The 26,108-nt window shown below is 42.9% G+C and overlaps 1 protein-coding gene across 2 annotated transcripts in view; it reads left to right on the top strand.

Annotated features, from left to right (window-relative positions):
• Window positions 1-577: 577 nt before the first annotated feature.
• The window catches only part of SNCB (synuclein beta), a 140,631-nt gene continuing 115,100 nt past the window's right edge, over window positions 578-26,108 (top strand). The window contains exons 1-3 of one of the 2 annotated variants that reach the window (XR_013270831.1): window positions 578-792; window positions 908-957; window positions 2,914-3,050. Coding sequence is in view for 1 of the 2 variants with exons in the window: in XM_077472417.1 (XP_077328543.1) it covers window positions 2,930-3,050 (121 nt within the window). In the remaining variant the exon portion in view is untranslated. The remainder of the gene's footprint in view (window positions 793-907; window positions 958-2,913; window positions 3,051-26,108) is intronic. The other variant, XM_077472417.1, reaches the window with a different exon arrangement.

The following is a 26,108-nucleotide window of genomic DNA, read 5'->3' as shown; positions in this document are numbered from 1 at the left end:
CCAATCATGTACAAGCAAAAATGCTGTTTTTTATTTTCCTTGCGTGTCCCCCTCTGATCTACAGCGGCTGCACTTCCAAGTGCACTTGTAATGCAAAGTGGATTTTCATTTCGTAAATAACCCCCACAGTGTGATGTAAATGTATATACTATTTAGTGGAAAAAAAATGGAATTATTAAAGCTCCTCTATCCCAAATCATTCACGTAATACTATATTGTGAATACACAATTGAAAACGCCACCACTTGGAAAGTAATGAGAATGTGTCCCTCTGTGAATATAACGGCTTGGTCCTGGGTTCATCATGGTAGTGGCTGACGTGTTTCTGACCTCACCATATCTCATGGGATGAAGAAGGTCACAGAGCATCCTTGCATGAAGGAGAAAGGGTCATAAGGAGAGTAGAGGGAGTGCCCTTCATTTTACACATACGGTGTAATGGGTGTGTTGGGGGACTGGTAAGCAAAGACTAGAATCTCCTATTTTTTTTTATCAGCAGAAAGGAGGGGGGGGGGGGGGGGAAGTGTGAAGCTGAGGGCTTCCAGTCTGCAATTGCTGTTCTTGGTTGTTCATAGGATCTCCTGCCACAAGGGGGTAGACAGCACTCACACAAGCATTAAGCACTCTCATTCCAGAGAGGAGAGAAGGCAGTACGGTTGGTACAGAACATCCCATGGATCTGTAGCACTGACACTGCCTGCTGAGGGACCCCTGACACAGCCACATCTGATCCCTCCTCTACTTATTGCAAGAGAGAGAAAGCACCAAGAGTAATTCACCTCTGAACCCCAGGTAAGGGAGGGTGAGGGGTTGGCACAGCTTCATTTATATGGAGCTTCATCCCAGCTGCTTCATTTGTCTGACATTTTCCTCTACCTTTTTTTTTTTGTCTTCACATACTATATAGGCAGCCTGTTTCAGAAAGGAGACCCCTGGAGTAGGATTGTCACCGAGAAGGTATGTGTTGTCATCTCCTTTATTTCCCATCTTTTGATTCAGCTGAATGATATGGTTATAAAATAAAACCTGTTTGCAGTGCCCCCCAGGACATTAGCAGCAGTGGGGGTAGCTGCATCTGTCACGAGAGCCAGGGCATTGGCTGTTCTCATCTGCACCAAGGCTGTGGAGACAATTCCATGTCTGTCTTCTAATTCCTCTCCTTTCATGCTTGATGATATGTGGCTCTACACACTATAATTACTTGCAGCGTGTGTATTTCACCAACAGATGAATTATGGAGATGTGTAACTAGGGTGTAACTAAGGATATTCCAAGTCTTCTATCACCCTGATAATAATCACAAGATGTCCAAGCTGTAGAATTATCTTCTTTTTTTAGCCTGCTGATTTTTACTTTGTCAGGGGGTCTTTTTTTTCTCATATCACATCTCCATCTTGTGCTTATAGAAACTGCAATGCAAAGGGTGATGCTGGGATTGCTGCACCTCCCCCCTCTTGCCTTCCTCCTTTATTTTGCAGAGGAAAAAAAGTCCAGGTTTCAAGGACATGGGGCCAAGCTCACCAGTTAATGTTGCTTGAATCATTACTCACATAAAACCGGTGCACATCAAACAAGAATGGTGCAATAACAGAAATGTAACGGTTCTAACATTTTTAAAAATTAATTGAATGCCTAACGTTGCTTTTTATAGGTGTTACATAGATAACTCTCTGCAGGTGTGTATTTTTTGTGTATTTGACATATGCATATACATAAGTATGCAATAAACCGCATCTATGTATGTGTGTATATGTGTAGAAATATGTATATATAAATATATCTATCTATCTATCTATCTATATATATATATATATATATATAGATATATATATATATCTATATCTATATATATATATATATATATATATATATATATATATATAGATATATAGATCTCTCTCTCTCTCTCTCCCTCTCTCCCTCTCTCTCTCTCTCTTTATATATAGATAGATAGATAGATAGATAGATAGATAGATAGATAGATAGATAGATAGATAGATAGATTTCTCTCTCTCTCACATAAATCTAGAAATAGAGCACCCTCTCTCATATATATCAGAGAAGGAGAGAGAGATCTATAACTATAATCATTTATAATTATATATAAATATATATAGTACATAGAATTCATGTGTATAGGTGGTGAATAGAGGGTCTTGGAACATACCTGCTGATCACAAGGCTTAAAAAATATTCATTGGAGAGGCATATAGGTTTTAGTAAACGAGAAATCACACTTGAAAGTATATTGACATCAAAATTTCGGTGGGTTGCAGCCAACCTCAATCTATTGTAGGTGGATTGTAACCAATTTCAACATTGGTATCCATCAACTTTCTTTATTAATCACCTGTGACATGTCCTATCCATGCCATATCTTTCCAATAAAATAAATGATAGATAGTAGATAGATAGATAGATAGATAGATAGATAGATAGATAGATAGATAGATAGATAGATAGATAGATTTGTATACTACTATGGCTTTTTGTTAGGCACTTACTACATCATATACATTTCACTACTATAATTGTAGGTATATGTAATTGTATATGTAATTGAATTGTAGTAGGATTCACATTACAGTGTGTATAGGTTAGGTTTTAAAAAAAATAGTACCAGATTGATAGTCAGGATATAATCTAACATGTCTTCCACAAGAAGAGAAATGGTCTGTGCATAATAACTGAACGTGTGTATGTCCATGTCTGGAAACGGCATGTAACGTGGTTTTCATTTGCTCAGTGCTCTTTCCTATTCTGTCAGAGGAAGGAATGTACTAATATGATGTGAGTAGGGGTAGCTTTGGAACTGAAAAGCAGGTCAGAGTGAGCTGCAGGGGCTTGTGATATCACTGTGCTTCCTGTGCTTCCCATACTAAGCTGCTGCCTCCTCTTCCCCCCTCTCTGCAGACTGCAACAGATCAGAATGGATGTGTTTATGAAAGGCTTGTCCAAAGCAAAGGAAGGAGTGGTGGCTGCTGCTGAAAAGACCAAGCAAGGGGTAGCCGAGGCTGCAGAGAAGACCAAGGAAGGTGTACTGTATATGGGTAAGTATCTATTTGTGTGTATAGCTCTGCGTATGTTTCACCTCTCTTGACCCTTCCTAATGAGAGTAAATCCTTGGCCTCCATGTTTTTAAAATTTTCATAATATTTGTTTACAAATGTTTAATGCGTATCTGGTTAATTAAATTAGGCCTTAGCTTGTTAAGCCTCGGAAATAATATTTTAAAGAGTTCAATTATTTGTGTGATTATATAATAATAATAGTAGGCCTCAACTCAATTCTGGAGATTTTTGTAGCTCTATGACTCCCTTGAATATCACTAGAAGGTCTTTTTCTAAATGACAAAAAGCTGGATGAAAAGTGCATAAATATATATCAACCAAAATGTATCTTATACTTACTTCGATATCCATAAACTGAAATATGTCTACTATGGGTTATTGCATGCACATTATCGAGTCATTATTGTGCTTTGCTTTGTTCATTAAACAAGAGAGCTAATTCTTCAAGGAGCTGTCCAGTGCTGAAACCTACCATACTTATAGTGGTAATATAGTGGATAATATAGTGGATATTTTCTTACATGAATAAACATGATGCTGTTTATTTGAATTACAATGTGGTATGAATACATTTTAATTTACAAATGTGAATTAATGATTGATTCCTTGTCGCTGTTTTTTATTTGCATTGCAAATTTCTTAATACACTGCTGGTCTGTACAAGCTTGACAATTTTGGAGCTGATCATTCAAAATGTTGCCCTAGTAGCAGCCAATAAGACTTGGGGTGGGAAAATCAATAATCATTAATATGGCCTAATTAGTAGCTATGGAGAGCGCTTCTTCTTTGTGTTTTGGTTTTGGTTTACTTGCACAAAAAATAATTTGTCACATCTATAAAATCTTTGTATAAAGATGTTTAATTTACTTTATATTTTAATGGATCTTATACTGAATATATGTATAATATATATGTAAAAAAAGGGGGAAAAAAACCTCGCCCTACCCCACTCCTCCTATCTCAGCGCTATGAAATAATAGGGAGCATCCACACAGGCAATGATAAATAAACAAACATGAATAGCAAAGAAATTAGTAAAATAAAAGATCTTTCGATCAGCAGCCACTTAAAAACAGGTTGTACATATAAAAAATAGATGTAAAATTTGCAACTCTAAATGAGTAACAAGTGAACACCAAAGCGACGCTCCCTTCAGTTGTAGCAAAAATTAGGAAACTGACTAACTAGTATATAGTCTCCACCATACACGCAAGAATACTGGACAGATAAATAAATGAATGTATGATGTTGAATGGAAAAAGTCTCTAGTGAACGCAATTGGTGTATACAGTCGATATTTGATGAGTGCATCTTTCACCATGAACCTGCTCCACCACGTGCTGCACACACCGTCAAGGGGTTTAAACTCACCAGAGCCAGGAGATTAACAGGCCTCAAACATGATCAAGGGGCATATTCGCTCCAAATATCTCTATGGGAGGTCCTTATAGGGAATTCCAAAATCCAAGAACATGGAAAAAGAGACTCCACATAGTATAGTCCAGTTTAACTATTTATTATGCACTTCAAATAAAATTTGATTGTCAATGTCACAGTGCCAGTTCAGCAGTGATCATATAGCTCAAGGTCAAAGTTAGTTGTAAATGAGCTTGGAAATATCCGTTCTCCTCAAAGGCTGAAAGACCGGAGTGTATTCCTGTGGAGATCGTAATGATCTCAACTGCAAACACTTCCTCCTTCCGGTTTAGCGCTCTGGGTCCTGGAACGCGCAGCATTGTGACGTGGTTTCCGGTCACCGTAAGGTCACGCCCTGGCACATTTTGTCATCACGACTTTATCAAAGGGCGTCCTTTGATCAATGCCAAAAAAAAGTTTAAAAACAGCCGTTGTCTCAGGAGCAGTGATTTTAATAATGCTTAAAGTAAAACAATAAAAATGAAATATTCCTTTAAATATTGTGCCTGAGGGCTGTCCTTAGTATGTCTGTAAAGTAGCGCATCTTTCCCGTGTTTAGAACAGCACCACAGCAAAATTACATTTCTAAAAAAAATAAAAAAAATAAAAAATAAAAATGGCATTAAAAACTGCTTGCGGCTGTAATGAAATGTCGGATCCTGGCAATATAGATAAAAATCATTGAAAAAAACAACATGGGTTACCCCCCAGTCCATTGCCAGGCCCTTTGAGTTTGGTATCAATATTAAGGGGAACCCCGCACCAAAATTAAAAATAAAATTGCGTGGGGTTTCCCCCTAAAATCCATACCAGGCCCTTCAGGTCTGGTATGGATTTTAAGGGGAACCCCGAGCCACAATTTAAAAAATATTGGCGTAGGGGTCCCCCCAAATCCATACCAGACCCTTATCCAAGCACACAACCTGGCTGGCAGCAGGAAAAGGGGGGGGTGAGAGAGCACCCCCCCTCCTGAACCGTACCAGACCACATGCCCTCAACATGGGGAGGGTGTTTGGGGACAAGGGCTTCATCCCCACAACCCTTGTCCGGTGGTTGTAGGGGTCTGCGGGCGGGGGGGCTTATCGGAATCTGGAAGCCACTTTTAACAAGGGAACCCCCCAGATCCCGGCCCTCCCTATGTGAATGGGTACCAAAAAAAAGTGTCAAAATGTTAAAAATGGCAGTAGACACATTGAGACATGTCCTTTATCTAAAAAAAAGTGTCCCACAATGTTCATTCATCTTTGATCACAGCATCCGATGGACCGATAAAAAAAAGCCTGAAAAAACTCTGCCTCCATGTATTATAGCTTAGGGTGGGGCCATTCGGTGACGTAAACATGTGACCCCGCCCCTTCTGACATCATGTGACGTCACATAATTTCAGGATAACATTTTATTGGGAAATAATGAATGGCTTTATTGGTTCATTATTTGAAAGCATTATCCTAATTTTAAACATATAACCTTTTAAAAAAAAAAAACTTAGAACATATTAAGCCCTGTAAAGCGGTGCTTTTATGTAATAGTAGGTAACTGCAGGCAGCTCCCCAGAAGCCTTAAATTCCAGGGTGAACTGGTATGCTATGGTTGATCAACTCCTATTACCAAGAGTCTGGTCCTGCTTCCTTTCAGACATTTGTGTATTGAGCACCAATCACAATGATGGGCCAAAAGTGAGCCATAGGAAGCATTGTACCCTTACACTTTAAAAAGTTCTCCAAGGGCGCTCAGTAGGATATCTAACCTAAAGGTCAGAGACAAGGAGATGCCTATGTTATATGCCAGTGGCCTATTTGTGAGGTTTAATGTGACTTAAGGTAAATATTCTCCCACATGTATGCGAATGATAGATGCAATGTGCATCTGACAGTGATAAACAAGTATAAATAGGTTATTATACAGTATAACCCTTAAGAAGCCCCTAAAAGCAAATCAAGCCCTTAATGAGTCAAGGTATTTTGATCAAGATGGGGTTTATGGCTTTAGTAAGTTGAAGCTATATTAAATCCCTAAGTAAGAGTTCCTTGTGTATATGTAATGATTTTGTGGAATCTTTTAGATTCTTTGCTGGAAGAAGATGGGTTCATTAAAGTAGCTCTTGGCATTTATTTTGTGTAGCTGTCTTTACATCCCTAAGGGCCTTTTCAATGAAATGCTGAGCCGAATTAAATGGACACTATCAGTGGATATTACATGAGCCATTCATTATGCAGCTAGACAGTGTTCTCTCTCTTAGAGGAGTGGTGCTTAAGAGAAGCTTGCTTCACATCTCAGCAAGACATATTAATATCAAAAATTAAATATATGTATAGAATGCATGGTTAAATATTGAGGGAATGAAAATGCACTTTGTAGCTTTGAGGAGAGGTGAAAGAGGTGTATGACTGTCAGATATTTTGAATTACTGGGTCATTCTAGAATACATAAAAGCCGCAAGAACTATACCCTGCAACTATTTTCCTTTTGTGCTGTTGGTAATAGATTGGAATTATATTTACCTTGATATATATTTTAATTTTGCCGACCATGAAACTCTAAATACACTCTATTTTCTTATTATTTTACAGTATACATAATTCCTTTAATGCATTGTATTATGTAATATTTAATAGTTGTTAAAGGTATTATGATTGTAATTGGGATTCAAAGTTTTTCAAATGACCTGGTGTTTAACCTTGTGTAATAATATACACACAAAACTCCTGGGCAGAGATGCAGATTTCTAACGAAGAACAAAAAGACAGTGAGGTATCTGCATGTCCTCAGTGAGTCTTGGGCCTTAGTAATAATGCTTAGGTTCACCATTATCAAGAGTTTGCATCGTCAAAATTTGCAGTCCCAGCGAAATAATGTAGAAATGTGTTAGGCTGTATTCTTTCTAGCAATAATGCACTCATGACATTTTAATTGAAGTAGGCCAATAATGGGGTCTTTGTTATGTGTCAGCCCTCTCACTATAAAGGGTTGGTTTCCAGCAGCCATTTGTCAGTGTGTATTGGGGTAGTTTAGGGAGAGCTAACAGTCTTTGTAGTGAAAGTTAATTGCTATATGGTGCTATAATGTGCTATTATGCACTAAAATACTGGAGGAAGTTGGGTCTGCTGAGCTCCCCTTGTCCTGTTTTTTTTTTTTGTTTTGTCTTATTGTTTTGTTTTTTATTTGTGTTTATTTCATGTTTATCCATTTTTTTTTATTTTTTGCTTGGTTAAAATAATTGGGTTTAGTGTTTCACAGTAATGTACCAAAGCATATTTTTATTCCACATATTGCCATAGTTGCCATCAAATTTAGACAATTCATTTAATTAAAAATGTCAGGCAGTGCTAAAGTGAGAGGTTTTGCACACTGAGGTAGTAGGGGGTGAGCAGGTTCTGCAGAACAAAGCAGTGGTTGGGCCGCACCATCTATAAACAGTGTATGTCCAGGCATATACTGGCCATTGGGACTACCAGAAGTTTCCCGGTGGGCCGATGGCTCAGTGGGCCACTCTGATGTAAGGGGGCTGGTGATGGGACACTCTGATGTAAGGGGGCTGGTAATGGGACACTCTGATGTAAGGGGGCTGCTCATGGGACACTCTGATGTAAGGGGGCTGCTCATGGGACACTCCGATGTAAGGGAGTGCTGATGGGACACTCAAAATGTAAGTGGGCTGGTCTGGATGAAGTCCAAGCCATATTTCTGTCCCAGTCCAGCCCTGTGTATGTCTGTCTTTTCTATCATCTATCTATCTATCACTTCGCTACTATACGGCCACAACACGATCAGGAGTTAGTTATCTGCAACTGCTATTAATATAGTCTCTTCTTCCACCTGCTCTTTTAATCCCGTCATAGCCCCCCAAACTGGCAATTATTTGATTACACAATCACTAACTTGGTTCAAGAGAATGATCTTGGTCATGCGTAAGCATTCCTAATTTCAGTTATTGAGGATGCAGAAGATAGCACCATGATCACAGAGGGAGGGAACATCAGGCAGGGAACAGCAAAGGCAGTAAAGTTTTGGCAGCTGGAGCTTACTGCCAAATGGGTTCCAGAAATATGGAGGTGGTTGAGGATGAGGTCACAGATAGTCCATGGGTGCCACCAAACAGAGAGAAATAAATTCTGAAGGAGAACAGAACTGCTGTGAGGAAGGATTTTGTATAGAGGCAGCGGCACATGCTGAGGGCTTGTGGGAGCAGTTGTTCTGCATCTGATGGCACTATCCCACAGGAATAGGCCACTGCTATTCCCAGGGCCAGTCTACAGAGCTTTTCAGTGTGGGCCTTTTTTAATATATCTGTTGCCAATAGCACTGTTGTGGTGTGTACTGTATCAGCCATGGTAAAACTACCAGCCATTTAAGAACCACATGTCTAATGAAACACATGACTTTGTACCACAGATTTTGGAGGGAGCAGCACCTTAATGAGTAGGAAAAGGCCCACATCCCTCTTCTTCCCCCTCGTTCCTCGCTTTCAGCATCCCCCCTAGCATTCTTGTGCTGCCTCCACCATAACATCTGCAACCTCTTGCAACAGTTAGGGAAGGAAGACTCATAAATGGTTTTCAAGGCTCATATATGCTGCATCAAGCATGGAAGAGGTTCATGGGGAAATACTGAGCAAAGACTTGAACCTCTGAAAAATTCTCCCACACCTACTCAGCAGTCCCCAGCAGAATACCATGTAAGGCAGCTGTCTCTTCTGCAGTTGCAGGAGTTGAAGAAAAAAAAAGTCCACAAATGACTAATGCCCAGCATATTAATGCCAGCTCATGGAATTAAGCCCCTTGAGTTTATGGCCTGTACTACACCACATTGGCAGGATTCTAGCCAGTAGCCACAATTATTTTGCCCAGAAGGCCACCTCCGCTCTTCCCCAGCATGTAGAATTAATGTGTCTGTGTCACTGGACCATGCTGTCAGTGGCAGGCAGGGCTGGTGTTAGAAATCATAGGACCCACTACCGTCTACTTGGCAGGGCCCCCTTTTCCCCTCACAATGCCCCACCAATTATAAGCGGCTGAGCCATTCCCTACTCTGCAGCCGCACATATACAGGAGGCATGTATATGTGCGGCTGTGGGGCAGGGAATGCCTCAGCCGCTTATGTTAGTCAATGTGACAGTCAAACAGTAACTGATGTGCTGTGATCATTGTCATGATAATGATGATCACAGCAAAGTGGGATGCTTTATTTTAGGTCTTGTTTATACTTGTGTTTGGTGGACAGTAAAAACATGCACCCCCCCCCCCCCCCAACCCCTCTACTTATGCTGCAAAGGGCACTGCCACTATGCCACTATAGTACATATTATGGTGGTGGTGGTGGCGGGGGGATCTACACACACTCCTCTTGGCTGCCACCCCTGCCATAATATGTACATAATATGTAATGATCTCAGCACACCAGTTGCTGTTTGGCTGTCTGTCACATGGGAAGGCTGCTTGTATTGACTTCTCACTTGCGGCACCAGTAGGGTGTGCTGTATGGTCATCTGTCTCTACCTTCCAAGACATGTTGCAATACATACTTTGTGCCATCTGCCTTTGCACTGCGATCGATGTGCTGAGCTCTCTGCTCTGTCACCTCCCAATGCCTGGCTGCAGCCTCGACCTCCCCACTCCTCCGCACTTACTGAGGCGCAGTAAAATTCACTCTGCTGGGTGAAAGGCTGCCGCCGGGACTTTAGTTGGACATCAAGGCACAGGCTTTATCTGCATGAAAATGAAAAAATCGTCCTCTGTCTGCTTCTGTCTCCTTGGCCCCTCTGTTGGATAGATGGGGCCCAAGAAATATAATTTAAGTCTTCACAGGGATTTGAGCCTGGCTCAGCAGGTCATCTATGTAAAAATGCCTGCATGCTATAGATGGATCACAAAGCTGCCTGGGCCCCCCTGTTGATCTGATGAGGCCCTAGCCCGGTACCAGAGGGCTGGTTGTACTGCCTTATCAGTGGCCCTGGTGGCAGGGTACACATGACTACAGACACATGGTCTGGTAAGCATAGCCAGGTATGCTACATATCCTTTATGGTATATTGAGTGAATATTTTGGTAGCTGGAAAGTATGCAGAATGAGCCACACTGCTGCAGCTGGCGGTACCTTCATGTGTCTTGTCAGATGGTGGCAGCACAGTAATTTGTACTCCACTCCTCCCTCACTGGCCTTATCCTTCGACTTCTCAGAACCAGCAGCCCCCCAAGCACCCCAGAGCATATGCAACTTCTTAGGCTACAAGTAGCCACTCTGTGTTGTGATTCATATTCATAGGGACTAAGGCCGCGTACACACGGGCGGACTGTTCACCCAACTTTGTCCGCTGAACAGTGTTTGGGCGGACAGTCCGCTCGTGTGTGGGCTTTCAGCGGACAGTTTCAGCGGACAGTTTGACGAACAAGGTTTTTCGGAAATTCCGTAAAACTGTCCGCTGAAACCTTGTTTCAGCGAACAGTCCGCTCGTGTGTAGGCTTGTTCGTCAAACAAAGTTGCGCGCATGCTCAGAAAGGATTTTCACGCCGAAAGTTATAATGCAGTGTATAGGACGTCGTATTTTTTGTCCCGTCGTACGTGCCGTTCACGTCATCGCGCACGGTTTCAGCAAACTGTTCGTTCGTCGTGTGTGGCCATGTCCGTCCATGCTAATTTTGAGCGGACTGTTTGCCGAAACTGTTTGACGGACAAAGTTGGGCGAACAGTCCGCCCGTGTGTACGCGGCCTAAGAGGACTTAACTGGACTTGAACTGCTGGCATCTCTCCAGGCCCAGGCTGAGAGTTCCTTGGTCCATCTTCAGTCACGGTCTTACCTGCTAACTGCACTTCACCTAAGAAAAATCACACATCTACCTTACCTGGCACTCCTTCTCAACATGGCAGTGTAGCTGTTCAATATGAAGTACCCAGGTTTTCAGGAGGACCTTTATCAGGCCAGATGGTTTGTGGGTACTCGTCTGACAGAAATGAAGCTCCAAAATGAGCTGCCTGCCAACAGCCTTACAAGCTGGAATTTAATATTGGATGCAAAGACTGCACCAATAGCAACCATCCATCAATGAGTACAGTACCTGTGCGATTATGGTAAGAAGTCAGTCTGGGGAGCTAGGGTTCTTTTCACCGCATTAGTAGCTCATAATTTAGGGCACATGCAGCATTCTGGCACCTTTTAAAAAAAGCTAAGAAATGGTAAGTTGCAATGAGGCAGGGATTAGTGATACAATCCCTCTCATGCTCTTCCTGGAGCACACACCCTGTGGCCTGATAGAAGAGGAGCGCGTCTGTTGTCTTAGCAGTATCATTCTCAGCAGAATCCTTGGCCTACTGCTTCTATCCCTGTCAGGCAAAGGCAGCAGGAGGCAGAGGAAGAATAATAGGAGGAGGGTTGTGGTGCTGGCAGTAGTGAAGAAGAGAATATGGGGCAGACTACAAGGGGGTTGTTTCATCCTTCCCAAATCCCAGGAGATTTGGAGGGTGGGGTGAAATTGTTGAGGACAATTTTACCTTTAGTGACACTGAGGACTCAGGGTCCTCTACTGCAAGTAATTTGTAGTGAATGGGGTATTTTATGCTCAAATTTTGGGCAAGGACTCCATGATTCCGGTTATCAAAGAGAGGCATCACTTTAGATCCATATTGATACAAAAGTAAAACGGCCAATCTATTGCCACCATTCCAAAGGGGCGCCCAAAATGTGGTGCCTTGAGGCAGTGATGGGTAAGAATCTTTTTGCCACATTTCCTGAAGGTGGCAGAATTACCCTATGAACTCTAACTTGGCTGCATCCCTAAAAGGAGGAGCAGCAGTGGTGGCAGCTGCTTCAGCACCACTTTTCAGAGTTTCTTTAAATGACAAGGCTCAGTCTCCACAGGAGGCAGCACTCACAGATAGTGCCTGAACCATATCATTGCTGACTGGCTGATGCAGACACTCTCCAAGTAAGGACCCCAAGGACTATGGGGCATCCAGGCTGGACTGCTGACTGGAGGTTCACAGCAATCGCTGGGGCTTTTAGCTTGCTCTGCAGCCAATGCGCTGTCTGAGAGATCCTTCAGCACAGTAGGAGGTTTTGTTATTGTCATTAAAATGTATCAGTGTTGGATTACCAATGCTTTATTTCTAATGTTTTCTGCAGAGTAAACCATGCCATGTTCTTTGACGTTTGCACTCTATTCCAGTGCTCCAGCACTGTAAAGGTGGCATATGATGTTTCTGCAGCTGGACCTCAGCCATACCTCCCAACTTCCTGAGATGGGAATGAGGGACACCTATCAGCAAAAGTATGCAGGCATAGGACACACCCCTTCCCACACCCCCTTAAAGGAGAATTGTACCAAAAAAAATAAGATTGGTTAAACCCACAATTATTTTTGTTACCACTACTCTTCATTTATATTGGCTTCTGAAATCTACAAATGCAGCAATTTAGGAATCAAACGAAAGGTTTAGCACTGGCAAACAATTTTTGATAGATAAAAAGTGCATTTTATATACGTCTATATAGATCAGACCTACATGAGGGACAAATGAGGAGGAATGAGGGACAGAGGGACATTGCTCCAAATCGGGGACAGTCCCTCGAAATCAGGGACAGTTGGGAGGTATGCCTCAGCTGTCAAATTTATAATGTTTGCTGCAGGGTAAATCCTGCTTTGGGTCTCTTTGTAGCTTATTCTGGTGGTTCAGCACTGCAAAGTTGCCACCCAATATTTCTACAGCTAGAACTCAGCTGCTAAACTTTTAATGTTTGCAGTGGAGTAAATCCTGCTTTGTAACTCAAAGTGTGGGAACTATTCCAGTGCCTAGGTACTGTGGGGTAGGGAGGCACACAATATTTCCCCAGGTTGATCTTAGTTGCAAAATTTTTTATGTTTTCTGGAGGGATAGCACTTAAAAATGTGTGACTATTGTCCCTCTGATAATACAATCTTATAGTCGTTTGAAGATAGACTTGCATTTTCTTCCCTTTCATTTCATACATGTGAACTTGCCAGAAATTACCCAGCAATGCCAAAATTATCGGAACTGTCAAGTCTCCAGGATAGAGATGAGGCTAGGGGTGGGAATGACAGACGCATTGAGTGAAATAGCTATGGTCTCAAAGTTCAGAGATTGTATTCATTCGTGTTGTGTAACCAATCAGAAATGTTGAATCTGCAGTCAATTGAGAATTTCTCATACTGTCATGTGTCAGGGTCAAACGAAACGTTAAAGCTTACCAGCTATACAAGCTAGATTAGCTTGTCACCCAAGCCTGAGTATTGCGATCACCGGCTGCTGTAAGGGGCTTGTAGGTAGGGCGTTCGCCAAATCCCAGCCCAGATAAGATAGCAATCCGCGTGTGTCAGTGTTAACCAACACTCTCCACTTGCTTACTTACTGCTGTTCCCGGGGCTGGAAAACGATCTCAATAGAAGTATGCGGCCCAGAAAGAGAAACAAAAAACCTTGCCATCGGTAAAAAAACAGATGATTTATTCGATAAATAGATTGAGTCTTATGTTTGCTGACCAATCTCATAGCATAGAAAAGCCAGCCGGCAAATTTAAAACAGGAAAAACACGCCCGTGCAAAGCGGGACTTGACAAAGGTGCGGTAACGTCAGTACGTCGCTCACCCAATTCTCTAAACTGTGGGTGAACTTCACACGATGCCTTGCTATAGTATGTGGGCATGTACATTCAGAGTTAGAGTTGCTCCTTGGCATCCAGTAAGCTACCTACACTTACCACTGGGTACCCACGCCCACTATTTGGTGTGCCACACCTAAAATAACCCTTCCCAACACTCTTAATTCTCATAAATTACAGTTAAAAAAAAAAACATGTATGCTTATATTGCAGTTCCACCAAAATGCTCACATTTACTTACATATTGTCAAGCTACTGAGTAATATGTGTGGCTATTGTCTCTTCAGATAACACATTCTAATATTCATCGCAAAATAAAACCTGCCTCTTTTCTTTCCTCTTATATTGCAGCCTAACCATGCTACTTACATACTGCTTAGTCAGTAAACAATATTTGTGACTGGCTGTAACCAAACAGCTGGGTCGAGTTCCCTAAAAGATACATACCAGACCCTTATCCCTTATGGATGAGGGTCTGGTATGGATGTCAAGGGGGACCCCATGCAAAAAAAAAAAAAAAAAGCAAGGGGTTTCCCTCAAACTCTATACCAGACCTTTTGGTATAAATTTTGTTTTCCCTGGTCTCCGCCTATTATACACTAGTAGTTTTTTTATCAATTCAACCCAGCAGGGCTGAATGAAAAATAAAACAGGTGGAGCCGCTGTACTAACTATTCAATGTTAGTACAGCTATATCCCCTGCTGTTCCATTATGTTCTGACAGGGGGACACCATTGGCTGAGATCACTGATCGGGAGCTGATCAGCAGACCAGATTGGGAGCTGATCGTCAGAAGCTGGCCGTACCAGGCTTTAAAACCTAAAGGGCCTGGTTTGAATCTTAAAGAGGACCTCCCCCAAAAAATTGCAAATTGTGCTGTAATACATTCTGCAGCAGAAAAAGCAGAACAAAATCATCCTTGATGAGGGTCTGCTATGAATATACAGGGAAAACTCTATGCAAAAAAAAAAAAAAACCTGCATGTGATCCCCGCAAAATTCACAACAGATCCCTTTGGTCTGGATTTTAAAGTTGAATTCCATCCCAACCCTAATTACTCATAAAACTGTTACCTCTCTTCTCCTAACACCTATACTAAGTTACCTGTGTAAGAAAAATGTATATACAATGCTCAGCATAAATGAGTACACCCCTTTTGAAAAGTAAGATTTTATTATATATCTCAATGAACACAAGAACAATTTCCAAAATTTTTACAAAACTGAGTTTTATAGAACATTGTTTAACTTACATGAAAGTAAGGTTAATGACACAACTTACATTACAAAATATTACGTCACTGCTCCAGACTTTACTAGTGGTTGTCGGACATTTTCTACTCTAACTTGCAGCCGCCTATGGCTTACACAGGGGAGATCACATAACTGGACTATATATCTTTCTTACACAGGTTAGTAAGCATAAGTGTTAGGAAGGGGGAGACAACAGTTTTATGAGTGGTTAAGCTGGAATTCCACTTTGGGGGGGGGGGCACACAAAAAACAATAATTTAGGGTCTCAGAAAATGGGGGGGGGGAGTGGGGGAATGAGCCTGTGTCACCCAATCCTGAACTATGAAAGGCCACATGCCCTCATCATGGGGAGTGTAACATACAGACAGCCAAACTTTTGCCCAAAAAATGGCTTTAATGTGAACTTGAGGCCCATTCCTACTATTAAACAGTAGCCTGAAGTCTTTATTTCGCATATTTTGGGAATAATTGGGTATACATGGATGGAAGGGGTTCAGGGAATGTGGGGTCATCGTTTTAAACCATTTTTGTACACTCTATTTTGTACTTTATTAAGATTTTAAGTCAATACAGTGTGATGTTGCAAAAAAAAGGAAAGTTGCCAACTATACTATTAAACAGCTTTTTGTACACAGTTTAGAACTTTATCTTTTTTTTTCTATAGTTTTTAGTTTGGTTGTAATTTTTACTTCAACTGGTCAATTCAGGCCTTAGTTACCACTTGATAAAAAGCAGGTAATACATAGCTGAGATGCTGAGATGGACATCAGTCAAGGTAGCTGGCGGATCCCGAGTTCTGAAGTCGGGATGATGCAATGCCTCGACTGATAGCAGTGACGTCAGCGGAGAGTGGATTTAGACTGCTTTCCGCTGAAAACGGGTCACAGGAGCATAAAACGAATTGCAATCTTGTGACCCAGAGGAGAAGTCCATCCTAAAAAGCTCAGGCTGGACTTCTCCTTTAATTTAAAATTCTACCAGGGACACTACGATAGAAGGATGGGACCTGGCAACAGCAGGATCAGATATAAGGTAGGAATAGTATTTGCAGAAGCCATTGGTTCCCTTCTCTCAGATTGTCTTTTTGGAAATATGAATTCACCAAATGTACATGCATAGGCTATGTACAGCACAGAGATGGTTTCGTGCACACAAGTTTGGTGCACACAAGTGGATTTCTATCATTTGTAGCTATAGCGGAATATTTTATTTTTTTTTTTAACAGAAAAGTTTATCTAAGTTTCAAACATAACAATAAAAACAAAACAAAATGCAGTGGTACATTTTCATCAGTTGCATAGCAGATAACAGTTTACATAATAGGTCATGTGTATCAAGATAGCAGCTTGGTTAACGATCTAGAATTGAAAAGGAGGCCATTTGCCAGGGTATGCAACCGTCTCTCATGGACCTATCATGGTCTCATGGTATTGTGTTAAAGTGGGGTAGTCGAGGGTTACCCCAAAGTGGGGTGTGTGGGGACCAAGTGTCCACCTTTTGCTTTAGATCGGACAGTATCCCACACGTTCAGTGTGGTTTTCATGAGGATAGTAATTTTACTATTGGGCCGGGGTCCACAATGGATCAGGTTCCTAAGTTAAGCATATGAACCCAACAGTGGCTCTTTTAAGGTAGCAGCTGGACTGGCTGGTTCCATTGAGAGCCACCACCGTATTGTGACCATGACCGCGGCCCAAGTATTTGATGAGGCATGGCAGGGCTAGTCCACCCAAGGAGATTGGAAGTTGCAACGTCGTTTTTGCTATCCTGGGGGTGCCCCCAAGCCAGAAAAATTAAGTGATTGTACTATCCATTTTCTTGAAAAAGGAGGTAGGGATAGGGATCGGGGTCTGTCTGAATAAGTACAAGAATTTAGGGAGAATTGACATTTTAACAAGGTTGACCCTGCCAACTAGGGTAAGGGGTAGTGTTTTCCAGATTGCACATTTCTCTACCAGGGAAGATGTTACCGGGGCCAGATTTCGTTTAATGCATTGTGACAAGTCACTATGTACAACCACACCTAGATATTTGAACTGGGTGACACTTTGCAGTGGGGTATTATTCGGTGGGGCTGCACCCGTTGGTGATAAAGAGAATAGTATTGACTTTCCCAATTGATGCAGATTCCCAATTAGTGGCCAAACTCATCAATAATGGTTAGGGCCGCCCCCAGTGAGTCCCCGTCGTTCCTCAGGTATAACAATGTGTCATTGGTGTAGAGAGAAATCCTCTCCTGGACCGGGCCAATGGGAATCCCGCTCAATGCCTCAGAAGAGCGCTAAAGGATTACCATTGACTCAATCAATTACCATTGACTCGTGCCTCTGCAAAGTGAGAAGGGTGGGGAGATGGTAGATCCTGTGCTTACTCTAGCCCTCGGAGATCTGTACAGTGCCTGTATCCATGAAATAAAATTGTGTCCAAAGCCGAACCTGCGCAGGATCTCCCATAGGTATGTCCACTCCACCAAATCAAATGCCTTCTCTGCATCAAGGGAGGCAACCAGATCTGATGGAGTGAGACAATCAGAGGACGAAAAGGACCATGTACAGCAGGGGTCTCAAAATGATGGCCCTCCAGCTGTTGTGAAACTACAAGTCCCATCATGCCTCTGGCTGTGGGAGTCCTGCTTGTAACTATCAGATTTGAAATGCCTCATGGGACTTGTAGTTTCACAACAGCTGGAGGGCCGTCAGTTTGAGACCCCTGGTGTACAGCCTCCTAAGATTAATATCAGTTCCCTTGCCGGGCATGAAGCCTGTCTGGTCTTCGTGAATCATGAATACATTAACATCATTCACTCTGTTAGCCAAGACTTTAGTGAGTAGCTTAACATCTACATTAAGCAGCGATATAGGTCTATACGATGCGCATTGCTCGGGGTCCTTGCCTGCTTTGGGTATCACAATAATAATTGCTTCCGCCATGGAGGCAGGTAGGGTACCCTCCTCCAAGGCTGTGGCCATTACGCTATGTAGTCTAGGTAATATTTGTTCACTGTATTGCTTATAGAACTCTGTCGGCAGGCCATCTGCCCCAGGGGTTTTCCCAGTTTGGAGGCTGCTCATCCCTTGTTGCACTTCTTTAAGGGTTACCGGTTCGTCCAAGCTAAGCGGAATATTTTTAAATGAAAGTATTTACAGTATGTCCAGAATTCAGCTTTAATTAACAACTCACATTCATAATAGCCCTTTTATAACAAGTAAAACCAGTTTACTTAAATCACATCACAAGCGGTTTAAAGATATGGTAGAAGACACAAAAAACTGCTCACTCATATACTGTATAGCCATTCAGGTTGATACAGATGTTGGGGCAGATGTTTGTCTACTAGATCATTCTGATACACTGATTACATTATTGAGAGTGCGAATCTCAAGAATGTGAAGGGTGATGAAGTGACCACATTCCCTGGCACTCCAGTCTTTCTGTGCATGGGGTCTCAGCACTAAGGAGAGCTCTGTTTTGGTATACATATCCACTGTATGGTAGGTGGGCCAAATACATACTGCTACATAAATTATAATGGACAATTTACCCTCTAATTGTACTAATTTACCCACCACAGTACCAGATTTTAAACAGGCATGCCACTAATGCCTAATATTTTACAGTTGTTTTTTTTGCCCCATCACAAGGGGTCATAACAAAGCCATCACTTTTAATATGGAACAGAACTCTAAGGGCTTTATCCCTGATGCATAAGGCTTTGGCATTTACCAGTGCCCTCCACACGGGGCACAGGTGCACCACCCAGTCCCGCTGGCTGCAACCTGTCAAACTCTATAAGAGGCTGACAAGTGGCTGGATGGTTCACCTAGCGGTACTAACGCTTAGGACAGTATGTGCCCAGAGGCCAATATTTGGAAAGCAGACTGCTTGCATATCAGACATTTGTGCCTGGGTGCATACTGCCCTAAACACAATACTGCTAGGTGCACCATCCAGCCCAATTTTGACAGGCAGTGGGGCTGGAAAGTGCATCTGTGCCCTCCAGCCACAGCTAAACACTGGAGCCTCATGCACTGGAGCTAAACACCCAGTGTGTATGAAGCCTTAACTGAGCATGTACTGGTCTTTACCTGATTTAATAAATTATACTATAACGGCTGGTTCTTTGGAGGACTTCTTCCTGCCAATCACTACCTAATACCACACATGCACCAAGTAAAGTTTGAAAAAGTCAAGTAAGATCACTGTGAAGTGTTTCAACGTCTATATCCATAACATGATGCATACCAGCATATGTCCGGCACAGCAAGCACCAGTATGGGCATGGTGGGATTGGTAGTACTTCAACAGCCAGAAGTCAAATATGCTTGCTAATGTTAAGGGAGAAGTATGGCCAAAGCTCTTTTTGGCCATACTTTTCCTGTGGGTCACAGTTCTGCACTCCTGTAATCCAGATTTAACACTGACAAGGATCAAAAGCTTGCTGTCGGCTGATATCACAGAGCCAGTGCAGGCTTTGCAGGGATCCCGAAAATAATGTCTGGATCCTCCAGATGCCTCACCGGCAGCTGGCTCAGCCTCTCTGCACACCGCTGAGAGCCTAAGTTCCCCAGCCCAGTGCTCCAGTGAGCGCTGGAGGGGCAGAGCACAGAGAAGTGAGGAACAGTCACCACCCTCTGTTCAATAAAGACTGAGAACTGAGCAACCAGCAGTTTTCAATTGCTCAGTTTTCAGTGTAGAGGCAGCGGGGGACAGATGCAGCATCGGATCGAGTAAGTATGAATGTTTATTTTTGAGAATCCCACACTTCCTAATACATACTGTAGCCAAGTAAGGCAAATAGTACAAAAATATATCAAATGCTGTCACGTTTCTTTTAAAATTGACATCTTTTGGAGTCTGCAGTTCTGCAAGGGTTAATAACAGCGGTTCTGCAGAGTATTAAGGGCCAAGGATGGATTGAAAAAAATATTATTTTCTACTCAGTGTTGCCAGTGAGTTTATTTAGTGACACAGAGGGACTGTAACTCAGTAAGGAGATATAAGTTGTTTGAAGTTTTGGCTGCCTTAGCCTGGTATCGAACTAAAACAAGGTTACCCTTGGGTGTATAATATCATTTGTCCTATAAACACACACTTTCCTGCCTTTGAGCCTGTTATGTGTATTTCATTCTTTTTATTTCCATGTATTTATATAGCACCAACAATTTATGCAGCACCTTACATGAATATTGTACATTCATATCAGTCCCTGTCCTCAATGACTTACAATCTAGGTACAGCATACTAGGGCCAATTTAAACAGGATCCAAATAACCTACCAGCAAGGTTTTGGAGTGTGGGAGGAAAACCAATAAAGCATAAGGAGAACGTGCAAACTCTATGCAGATAGTATCCTGACAAGGAACCCTAGTGCTGCAAGGCAGAAGTGCTAACCAGTAAGCCACTATACTACTTATCTCACTGTACTACTACTTATATGAATAAAAGTAAAAAGCAGTAGTGCTATAAATTAAAAAATAAATACATTTAGCAAACAGCTACATATACAGCGCCTTGAATAAAGTATTCATACTCTTTGAAAGTTTCCACATTTTGTCATGTTGCAACCAAAACTGTAAATGCATTTTATTAAGATTTGATGTGATAGACCAACACAAAGTGGCACATAATTGTGAAGTGGAAGGAAAATGATTTTCATTTTTTAATTTTTTTTACAAATTTATATCTGAAAGTGTAGCGTGCATTTGTATTCAGCCCCCTTTATTCTGATACCCCTAACTAAACTCGTGGAGTGGAACCAATTGCCTTCAGAAGTCACCTAATTGGTAAATAGAGTCCACCTGTGTGTAATTGAATCTTATTTCAGTATAAGTACAGCTGTTCTGTGAAGCTCTCAAAGGTTTGTTAGAGAACCTTAGTGAACAAACAGCATCATGAAGGCCAAGGAACACACCAGACCGTTCAGGGATAAAGTTGTGGAGAAGTTTAAAGCAGGGTTAGGCTATAAAAAATGTCCCAGGCTTTGAACATCTCACAGAGCAGTGTACAATCCATCATCCAAAAATGGAGTATAGCAAAAGTGGAAACCTACCAAGACATGGCCGTCCACCTAAACTGACAGGCAGGGCAAGGAAAGCATTAATCAGAGAAGCAGCCTGGAGGAGCTGCAGAGATCCACAGCTCAGGTGGGAGAATCTGTCCATAGGACAACTATTAGTCGTGCACTCCACAAATCTGCCCTTTATGGAAGAGTAGCAAGAAGAAAGCCATTGTTGAAAAAAGTCATAAAAAGTCCATAAGGATTTCTGCTGTTGAACCAAACAGATACATCTGGTTGGGATGTCTTAATAGATATACAAAGCCAACATTTAATTTGATTTACCATGAACTGTCCAAAACTATGATTTCTGCTAAAGATGGAGCATAGCTCCCAACTATCCCCGATTTTGAGGGACTGTCCCTGGTTTGGAACAAAGTTCCTCATTCCCTCTTTCCTCCTCATTTGTCTCCCATAAATTGTAATATGAAGGGATCTCACCGCTCCAGGAGCACACATGCAGGCTGTAAACTGTCTCTTCGGCTGGAAAGCCAGAGGTGCTGGCTATTACCATTAGCAACAGACGAAAAACAAGCTCTGGACTGCCGCACTCTTCAGAAGACCACTTTCTTTTATTGGAAAATCACATCACAGCTCAACAAACACAGAGAACAAGAAAAAATTGCTGACGTTTCGCACTAGCTTTAGTGCTTATTCATGGCTAAACGTCAGCAATTTTTCCTTGTTCGCTGTGTTTGTTGAGCTGTGATGTGATTTTCCAATAAAAGAAAGTGGTCTTCTGAAGAGTGCGGCAGTCCAGAGCTTGTATTTCGTCATTTGTCCCCCATGTTGGTCTGATCTATATAGTTGTATATAAAACGCACTTTTTATCTTTCAAAACGTATATTCCCAGTTCTAAACCTTTCATCTCATTTATAAATTGCTGCATTTGTAAATTTCAAAAGTCAACATAAAGCAATGGTAGTGGTAAAAAAAAAAAACACTTGTGGGTTTAAATAATCATTTTGTTTTGTATAGTTCTCCATTAAGGGTGTGTGGCAGGGGGTGTGCCCTATTTCTACATACTGCTAATAGGTGTCCCTTGTTCCCATATCAAAAAGTTTGGAGATATGGTGGAATCCGCTTTTAACATACTGGTCATAATTACTGAGATACATTTCATGTAGCAGACCTAAAACATCACAATAAAGATTGCAAATGGCATATTTTTAAAAATAGGTGAATTCATGCAAATCTTTGTGAAGCATGTGATAGTATGAGTGACTCCTATGTTCTATTCATACACTGAAACCTATTCTAATCTTTCACTCATCCCCAGTATTAAGGTCAAATCAATATCAATAACATCATTAGCGCTTCTAGCTTGTGGAGGCAGCTATGTGGCTGCTGGAAGTGCTTTGATCCCTGGGGAGACTGTATGAGCTCATGTAAACGAGATCAATATAGAAACCCTTTTTAATAACTGCTTGTGTTTGTGTGCTTTCCTGAAAACAGAAAGTTATCTTATTGTAGCCTTTGTCTTTGTCAAGGTGAAAATGAACATATCTTAAGGCCTGCAGCTCAACCTGTGCATCAAGGCTTTGGCTATATGTTATTCTGATTGTTAAAAGGCACTTTAGGCCATCAAGCATAGTTGGCAACATCCTCCAAAAATGTATAGGGACACTTTTTTTTGTCTGTAGGCATAATTAGGGATGGGGCATTCATTTGTAGGCATGGTCTAGGTAGAGCAAAAAAATGTGGCGCACGCAGTGGTGAAAAATGGGTTAAACTATGCTAAGTATTGAGCGTGGCTTAAAGGCGGTATGGTTACAGAATCTGAGATGAAAGAGCGATGGAGGGAGAAGGAAGAGAGGGATGGAGGGAGAGAAAGAAAGGGGGGAGAGAGGGATGGAGGGACAGCAGGCCCAGATGCTACACCACAATAGCAATATGTGGTTGGCAGAAAGTTTAACAATTAGCAAATAAAGATACTCTGAACACCATCCCTTCAGGAAGATCCCATCCCCTTCCCATTGGTACGCTTCGGCGCCCGGATCGACCCTGCCCGGGACATTGATAATTTTTCGGGATTCTCCCCGGGCCAAAGTCTCCCCGGGACATCAGTCAATTTCCTGTTAATGTCCCGGGAAATCCATGACTGTTGGCAACTATGCATCAAGGGTCTATAAAAGTAGATGTATAATGACCTCTTTAGTGTATTTCCTCTCAATTGCCATACCTTGTTGATTTCATTTCACTGAATGCTAACTTTTCACTGGCCTGTAAACAGATCATGTGTACAATTACAAAAATGCAATTACAACCTGTGGCTTTGTGGCTAGCAAGCTTCAACATATCATAACAAAATGCACGAACTTCAATAGGTCCAAAAAGCGGGAAAGCTTACCTTGTGCTGAGATGCCAACAGTTATAAAGCATTAGCTGACAGCTGTATGTTAGTTCCAAACATATATAGATATATATATATACCCTGTAAAGTGAATAGCTTCAGGTGATACACAGAGATGTGCCCAGGCACACCCTAATCACCCATACGGCATGCTGAGGGGAGGCACGGGCGCATTGTTAAGGCGGGGGGGCGCGCCCAGGGAGCTTCTCCTGCGCCTGAGGCATAGCAATTGCCCTGATGCTGCTGCCAAAGCTGCAGGCTTATCTCTGCCAACCCACCCACCACCTATAGCACAACAGGGGTTTGGAGTCCTTCTTTTGGCTCTGCCAAACATGTCTGATTGGTGGTGGGTGGGAGAGAAAGCCACTGCCGCCCTGTCCTCTTGATCATCCCTTGTGTCAATGTGTGGGCAGCGGGTGAAAGCCGACTTGGTACAGCTTTCCTAGAAGGAGAGGACCATTCAAGTGAGTGAGCTGAGCACTGTCACTGACCAGACCCTGACCCCTTTCTCTCTCTCTCCCTACCCCCTCTCGCTCTCTCTCTGCCCTCCCTCTCTCTGCGCCCCTATCTCCCTACACCCCTCTCTCCCTGCCCTCTCCCTGTCTCTCTCCCTGCCCTCCATCTCTCCCTGCCCCCTCTCTCTCCCACTCTCTCTTCCTGCCCTCCATCTCTCTCTCTATCCCACTCTCTCTCCCACTCTCTCTCCCTGTCCTCCATCTCTCTCTCTATCCCACTCTTTCTCTCTCCCACTCTCTCTGCCCTCTCTCTCTCTCCCTGCCCCCCTCTCTCTCCCTGCCCACTCTCCCTCTCTCTCTCCCTCTTCCTGCCCCCTCTCTCTCCCTCCTTGCCCCCTCCCTCTCCATGCCCCCCTCTTTCTCTCTCTCCCTGTCCTCTCTCTCTTCTTGCCCTCTCACTCTCTCTCCCCACCCTCTCTCTCCCCGTGCCCTCTTTCGCCTTCTCTTCCTTTCTCCCTGCCCCCTCCTCTCTCTTCCTGCCCCACTCTCTCTCTCTCTCTCTCACTCCATGACCCCCCTCTTTCTCCCTGCCCCCTCTCTCCATCTCTGCCCCCTTTCTCTCTCAATCTCTCTCTCCCTGCCTCCCCTCCTCTCTCTGCCTTCCTGCCCCCTCTCTCTCCCACTCCCTCTCCCTGTCCTCCATCTCTCTCTCTATTCCACTCTCTCTCCCACTCTCTCTCCCTGCCCTCCATCTCTCTCTCTATCCCACTCTCTCTCTTTCCCACCCTCTCTCTCTCTCTCTGCCCTCTCTCTCTCCATGCTCCCCCTCTCTCTCCCTCTTCCTGCCCCCTCTTCCTGCCCCCCTCTTTCTCCATGCCCCCTCTTTCTCCATGCCAGATTTCCAAGGGACAGAGCGGGGGCGCCGTCTCCCAGAAGTGAGGAAGGATACCTGTCAAAAACAGGTACCCGTTCCCCCTCCCCCCCCCCCCCCCCCCCCGAAAGGTGCCAAATTTGGAAGCAAAATTTGGAAGCAGATCTGCGGAAGTTCCACTTTTGGGTGGAACTCCACTTTAATGTAGTGGTTGTCCTTTTTTTAGGCTATATATCCTTTTTCAGGCTTTGCACTCTCACCTAGCAGTAAAAAGGGTCGCTGGTTCGAATCCCAAACATGACACTACCTGCCTGGAGTTTGCATGTTCTCCCTGTGCCTGCGTGGGTTTCCTCCGGGTACTCAGGTTTCCTCCCACCCTCCAAAGACATGCAGGTAGGCTAATTGGCTTCTGTCCAAAATTGGCCCTAGTATATGAATGGGGACTTTGGATTGTGGGCTCCTTGAGGGTAGGGAACCAATGTGAGTGTGCAATGTACAAGGATAGGGGTAGACACTCAATCAGGTTGAACTGGATGGACTGGTGTCTTTATTCAACCTTACTAACTATGAAACTATCTGTCAGTAGCACACTTTCTGTCTTAGCTTGTTCACACATGAGGTTGGAAAGGGGGGGTTAAAACAATGCTTTACTGCTCCCGAACCATTACCCCCTTTGGCTGTAGAGGCAGCAGCCGGGGGTGTACTCATGTCTTGGCCACAATGCTCTGACGCCATGGCAGGAATATTACCCCCTGAGGCTTTTGGCAGGGGTAACACCTGCTGATAACAACCTATTCAAGTGAATGGGGCTGTTCTGCAAGCATTTGGCAACCGTGTGCAATGCATATGGTTGTGGAATGCTAGTGCAGGATTCAAGGGTTTAATGCAGGATGTGAGGAGGAAATACAACACCTCCTTGCCACTTGTCAAATGCTGTACGTAGAGCGTTCTGAAGGTGGATTGCTCTTTAATGAGCAAAGCTTGTGTTCACTGTGTACAGTTGTTTGTCGGCCATTTTATGTGA

The sequence above is a fragment of the Lithobates pipiens genome, unplaced genomic scaffold, assembly GCF_037356315.1.
Source record: "Lithobates pipiens isolate NorthernLeopardFrog02 unplaced genomic scaffold, aLitPip1_a1.2 Scaffold_8, whole genome shotgun sequence".
Lineage (NCBI taxonomy): Eukaryota > Metazoa > Chordata > Amphibia > Anura > Ranidae > Lithobates > Lithobates pipiens.
This window is presented reverse-complemented; position numbering and strand designations above follow the sequence as displayed.